This window comes from Pipra filicauda, unplaced genomic scaffold (genome assembly GCF_003945595.2).
Source record: "Pipra filicauda isolate LSUMZ 115617 unplaced genomic scaffold, ASM394559v2 scaffold118_size2161507_pilon, whole genome shotgun sequence".
NCBI classification, from domain to species: Eukaryota; Metazoa; Chordata; class Aves; order Passeriformes; family Pipridae; genus Pipra; species Pipra filicauda.
Window position 1 is genome coordinate 1,890,529 of NW_024103640.1, and position 6,732 is coordinate 1,897,260.

Sequence of the window (6,732 nt, forward strand, 5' to 3'; positions counted from 1 at the left end):
GGGCCGAGTGGGGCCGAAGCGGAGCCGAGCGCGCCCGAAGCGGAGCCGAAGCCGAGCCGAGCGCGCCCGAAGCGGAGCCGAGCGGGCGCGATGGCGGCGACGCCGCCGCCCAAGCCCTGGGAGTCCCGGCGCCTGGCGGGCACCGCGCCCGCCTTCCAGTGAGTGCGGGCGTCCCTCCCCGGGGGATCCCCGCCGCGGCGGGGACGGGTGTTCGCCCGCTCGGGGCGGCCGGGCCCGCGGCCCTGGGGCGGGCTCAAAGGTCGGGCCCGGCCGGGGTCGGTCGGGGCGGGCGGCCCGGGGAGTCGCGCTCCGTGAGGGGGCTCCGGGGGGTCCCCTGTGGGGAAGATGAAGTCGTAGGCGTGGGCAGGAGTGTTCAGGGTGTCCGTTCCCGGGGGTTGTGTGGCTGTGTCAGCCCCGGGAGCTGAGTGTCACCGCAGGGCTTGGAAAAGATCCGTGTATGTGACAGTCCGGGGGGTGTGGGAGCTCTCCCAGGAAATCCCGCCTGCTCGTGGAGAAGGATGAACGCAAAGTGTCCGTGAGCTCCTTTCTTATCGGGAGGCAAGGAAAGCTCGCCTGGTGGCTGAAGATCCGATTTGTTTTTCTTTTGCAATTAGAGCTGAAACTGGGCAAAAGGTTGGCCCAGCACTGAACGTTTCACAGACACTTCGCTGCGCTCTCTGTTTGCTGAGCGAGCAATTAAATGTTAATTTTTCTTGCTGGGTTTATGTAGCCCGTGTTAATGGCTTCAGGCACCTTTAAAGTGAGGTGTCCCACGCTGACTATTGAGCTGGGAACTGTAGGGCGAGTTGCTGAGTTACAGTATCTCTCTTTGCTGTGATCATGACTTAGTTTTGCTCCCGTTTTTAACGGGTAAATAGCAATTCCAACTTGGCATTTTTTCCTTCTGCCTTTTTTTTTTTCCCCCTGTGAATTTAATGGACTACAGAAGTGGGAAGTCATGGGATGAGGCAGTAAACATGGGAAATAACCAAAATGTTTGACTTTTAGGGTGATAATATACGACTTTTTTTGTGTGTCCAGAAGTAGAACAAAAAGCTGCTTGAGAGAATTCAAGTGCCAGTCAAGTACTTGCAGAGTCTTATTATGATAAAATAACTTGAACTCCTGAGCATACAAAGGAAAAAAAGTTTAGTAAATTAAATACAAGTGATGGACTCATAAGACCTTTTTCTGCCAACAGCAGTAAATTCAATATCAATAATCAGTAGTAGATTCAATCCCTTTATAATCTGCACAAAGGTAATGAGGTATTTTGGGTAGAGGGGGAAACTGGGAGGCCCAAAGGCCTTGCACAGGTTGTTGCATAATTACTTGGATTCTCAATTAGGTCACACCACCCTTTAAGGGTGGATTCAAAGGAGCTCTCAAACTTGTTCCTGCTGTATCATTGGCTTATTGCAGTGTTGGAAATAAAGCTTTTTTTTTGGGGGAAGTTCATAAATATTTTTGGTGGGGCCCATGAGAGGCTTTGGTGCAGCAGAAGAATGACCTGGGTGTTCAAGCAGCAGGTTTGGTGGATCTAGAAAGTGCATTTCATGCATGTATAAATTAATAAATAGACCAAGTTTTTCAATGTGTACATCCCAGTTTCATGTTTACACTGAGTATCTCATTATGGTTCTTGTTCCCCTGAAAGACCTGTATTTCCTGACTGGATTTTTAACTTCCAACAAACGTTGTACGACACTCTATGAGTGTTTGGCTCCCAGCTTCCCTATCCCAGCACTGCTGAAACTCACTGTGACATTTGTGGAGTTAACCAAGGACCCTGAGGAAATGAAAAATCTAAACTTTGGGTACTGATCTTCCTTGTTGGAATTTTTTTTAGGTCTGCTGACTTGGGTGACAACATGCTGACCAGACCCGGACAACCCGCCGTGGCACGGATACCTCCACCCATTTTGCCAAGACCATCCCAGCAAACAGGAAGCAGCAGTCTGAGCACCTTCAGGCCAGCTTATAGTGGTTCTTTCTCTCCAGCCTATGGTTCATATGGAACCTCTTTCTATGGAAGCTACAGCCCTTACAGCTACGGATACGGTGGGCTGGGGTATAACCGGTTCTGTGCCGATGGCCTTCCCCCCAGCAGGTTTGTGCAGCAGGCTGAGGAGAGCAGCAGGGGGGCTTTCCAGTCCATCGAGAGCATCGTGCATGCCTTTGCCTCGGTCAGCATGATGATGGATGCCACCTTCTCAGCTGTCTACAACAGCTTCAGGGCTGTGCTGGACGTGGCCAACCACTTCTCCCGCCTCAAAATCCACTTCACCAAGGTGTTTTCGGCTTTTGCTTTGGTGAGAACTATAAGGTACCTCTACCAACGGCTGCAGCGGCTGCTGGGGCTGAGGAACAGCTCTGAGAACGAGGATTTGTGGGCTGAGAGTGAGGGCAAAGTGGCTCGTGTCGGCCTTGAAGACAAGATGGGAAACTCTGCAAAGTCCTGGCCCATTTTCCTGTTCTTTGCTGTTATAATGGGAGGGCCCTACCTGATTTGGAAGCTGCTTTCTACATACAGTGATGAAGAAACAGGTAAAGATGATCTGCAGAACGAGAGTTCTTTGTTCCTTTCACTGTTGTCTGTGTGGTGATTAATCTACACAATAGTAATAGCAGTTGGTAGATACTGGGACACAATGCTGAATTTTAGGCATGTGATACAAGTGACAGCCTGTTGTTGAGTTAACATTGTATTTAAGCTGTGTGTGATTCCAAAATCATGGTTCCTTCCTAGTAGATGTAGCAGTTTGGGGTGTATTGCTTGGATTAACTCAACAAGTCGTGCTTTGCTTGTTACTCCTGTCAGTTCTCTGCCAGAAAAGTTTTAGCAAGGAGGTTAAAGTGTTTTCTTCATTTTGTTTTAAAAAGACACGCCAAACTTTGTCATTCAAAGCAGATAAACTTTTAATGTATGTTTGCAAACAGTGTCCAGTAACTGGGCTAGTGGAGAAGATGACCACGTAGTTGGAAGAGCAGAATATGATTTCAATGCTCTCTCAGAAGAAGAAATTTCTTTCCGTGCTGGTGACATGCTAAAATTAGCACCCAAAGGTAAACTTTTAATTTTTATTTTTTCTAAAGTATTTTTCTGTTTATTTCTGTTTATTTTCTAATCATAATGAAGTTATAGTGTTAGAGTCTGAAAATTAAAACTAAAAGACCAAAACCACCTTATTTGACCAAATACTGATTTTTCCCCCCCCCACTAAGTTATTATTTGCATTGGAATAAAACTTTCTGAGTAGTTTTGTTCAGTGTCATCGAATTGTTTTGCAACTTGATGCTTTTGCATTTTCTCCTTCAGAACAGCAACCCAAAATCCGTGGTTGGCTCCTGGCCAGTTATGATGGCCAAACAACAGGACTTGTGCCAGCTAATTACATCAAAATCCTGGGCAAAAGAAGAGGTAGGAGAACAGTGGACCTGGAAAAGATTCCTGAGCAACGTCCAGCCTTTCCCAGCACACCTGGTGGAGGAGCCACTGCTGCTGTGACTTTGGAGGAGCAGGAAGCTGCTTTTGAAACTGTTTTTGCTGGCAGTAATAAAGTTCCCGTTGCATCCGACTCCGCTGTGGGCAGTGGAGAGAAACAGGAACTCTGATGCACTTTGATCAACAAAGCAACTGAACTGTGCTTTACTGATGCAACTTTAGGGACTGCTGGAAATGTGGTTTGTAGTGGAACACTGATGGGCACGCACCAGTGATTGCTGCTACTGGCTGGTGAAGGGGTGGAGAAGTGATTGCTCCAATCTGTACTATTTATTTTTGACTCATCTGAGGCTGTACATTAGTGATTCTGTCCAACCACCTGGCAGCCACTCCTGAGAGCTTGAGATAAGGAGGGTTGAAGCATTTATAACAAAGCAAACAAAGGAAAACAATAGGGACTGCCCTGTTAAAGAGACAAACTGTTGGTGAAATGGGGGATTAACACCCAGTCCCCATTAGAGTATTGGCTTGACAGGAGGCCCCTTCAATGGATGTGCAAAGGGAAGATTCATTTCTGTGAGGTGTCCTCCAAAACTGCACACTGAGGGCTGTGCAAAAGTAATGGCACATTGTTTCCCTCTGAAAGGTGGGAGAACTGCAAGAGATTTAGGAGACCCAATTGAATGGTTACAAGTTTTAAATTACTGTCATAAAGAGTTCAGCTCTTAGAAAAAAGGGATTTGTGAGGAAGGGAGGAGAAACGAGTTTACAGGGGAAGAGCAGTGAGGCTTCACCAGTAGTTCTAAGCAGTTCTATTTTGTTTATTAAAAGGAATTTGAATAAAGGGTATTCTGCAGTCAGGCACTTATTAGTTGTCACTCCCTTCTGTGATGAACTAACTTTGCATCACACTTGGCCATTTTGTGTTGTAGCCTGTTAGCTGCCCATCCATAGTCCACCACCTGCATCTCCACTTATTTCTGCTCTTCATTGGTTTTATATGAATGTCAAAATACCTCTCCTGCCTTTTAGTGCAGAAGGAAAGCATTGCTTTGGGGGAAGTTGAAAGGAATTGGAGCAGCAAAGAAAAAGTAACATTTCTTGCTTAATTATCTCGGCAAAGGAAGGTCTTGGAGTTGGACAAACTCCCTGTGCTGCCTTTCAGGTGGTAAATTTTGCATCTGCCCATAACATTTGAGGGCTCCAGTTTATCAAAAGCCATAAAAATATTCAGACTGTTCAGAGTATTTAGTATTTTCTTCATATTGGTGTTTGAGAATTCTGTCCTGAAATACCATTCTGTTATTTTTTTTTTTTGTTAAATGAAGCAAAGGTAATTAAAACATTTTTCCTCGTAGTATGGATGTATTACATGTTGAACTTCTGAAGGTCACATCAATGGATTAAATAACTCGAGTTTGTCTTAATCATTAAAATAGCTTTTTTAGTTAAAGGTTCTCAAAAGTATAAGTAGGGAACATACCTTTGAGTAGTTCCAGTTTGACCTACTGAGATCTTCCACACCCATTATGTGTTAGCAAAGCTTTCAGTTTTGATTGCATTTGCTGGCCTTGAGTTTGTAGAAGTCTGCTCACCACAACAAAACTCTGAAGTGAGCACAATTTTCATGAGGTAGAGTGGCTGAAAAGACAGATATCATGCTGGAACCTTGGATTTTTAAAGTAATCTCTGAATGCCTGTTGTTGGTAGAGCAAGAATTTTAAGTGGTTGTGCTCAGGTATTGGGAGATGGTGATTTGAATAATTTATACTAAATTTTTAGATTTTCAGGTGCAGAGTAGTTAAAGGGCAAGTGAGAAACTTGGAACTAGTTTTAATAGGCCTAAAACAGAACATGGTCCTGAGATGTTTCCCTATGTACCAGGCATAGAAGAAAATTATCCATATTTGGAAATCCTATCTGCTGTTGCAGTGAAAACAGCAGAAAAAATTCTGAAATGTAAAATCTAGAGAGGAAAAAGGGGGGGAAGGAGTAGAAAGAGTTCAGTTCTGTTTGCAGTGTGTATCCCTGGAGGGAATTAATTTGCTGTATGAGGTTTAATTAATGGACTGTCAGCCTCTCTTGTGTCAGTGAAAGATTTCATTCAGAGGAAGAGTCTTTAAATAAATTAATAAATAAACCCCTAACTTTTTTATTGTAGAGTATCCATTTAAGTAGATTTTTTTTGTTTTTCTGTTTTCTGGCTCACAACAAGATGAAGACAGTGCCATGATGGATGTTTGTGGGAATGTTTAAATCTTACTGATTTTTAGTAAGATGAATTTAATTTCTCTTTCAGGTCATACTATTGAAAACAGTTATTTTAGTAGGAACATGGATTATTCAAAACTTAACTGACTTTTCCTTACAGTAGTTTGACTTAACCTACCAGTCACTAACTGTCATCATTGTATCTGTTAAATCTCAACAGGAATTTTAGTCCTTTCAATCTTGCAATTACTTTCATTGGAAAAAGAGGCTCTAAGGAAATTAAGTTACTTATTTTACTCCCAATTAATTGTACTGATTGCAGGAGGGTATTAAAGTTTACTGAAGTAAAGTATATACTGTCCTTTAAGGTTTTGGTTTTCTTTTTTTTAATGCACAAAGTAGTATCAGGTTAAAAAAAAAAAAGTGAGTCCTACAATTCATTGTCTGTTTTTGTCCATGTGTCAGGCCACAGAAAAAAACCACCTAAATGAACCCTGAGTGGAAAAGGAAGGCTGGTGGACAGGCTGCTCAAGACTTACCCAACTTTAGGAAGGGGAGAAGACTGAAAGGAGCAGGTGTGGCTGCACCAGGAGTGTGTGGAAGAGGAAAGCAGAAAAGAGAGGTTGAAATATTGCTTAACTTCTGCATTAGGCAATCAGCTCTTTTTTTTTTTTTTGGAGGTCTGCACATACTAAGTTAGCTTTATGTTGTTCTTTGGAACTGCTTATATTCTTGTAGCAGACCTGAAAGTCTGGAACAGAACATTTTTTTATATAAGGTTTTAGTTTATTCTTCCTTTAGTCTTATTGATGCTGTTTATCAACCACTTTCTGCTTGAACACTGTGAGCTACAGGTGCCAGTTCTGAGTGCAAGCAGAACATGAACATACACATGCTCAAAAAGGTTCCTGAGTAATAAATTTAAAATACTCTGTTCGTCTGGGAAAACTTAATAAATTGCCCACTTTTGCACAGCTTCATAAAACTCTTCTTTGTGTGGAATTGGGCTGCATCTGGGATATTAAGGTCATTCTGATTTATTTTGTTGTCTCGGTGAAATTTGCTACTGAGATAAA

The 6,732-nt window shown here is 43.2% G+C and overlaps 1 protein-coding gene across 1 annotated transcript; it reads left to right on the top strand.

The window, feature by feature from the left end:
- The first annotated feature begins 56 nt into the window (after positions 1 to 56).
- Positions 57 to 6,628, top strand: PEX13 (peroxisomal biogenesis factor 13). Its single transcript, XM_027738673.2, has 4 exons — positions 57 to 158; positions 1,850 to 2,547; positions 2,941 to 3,066; positions 3,320 to 6,628. Exons 1-4 carry the CDS (start codon positions 91 to 93, stop codon positions 3,613 to 3,615), a joined length of 1,188 nt encoding a protein of 395 aa, XP_027594474.1. The 5' UTR covers positions 57 to 90; the 3' UTR covers positions 3,616 to 6,628.
- Positions 6,629 to 6,732: the final 104 nt, after the last annotated feature.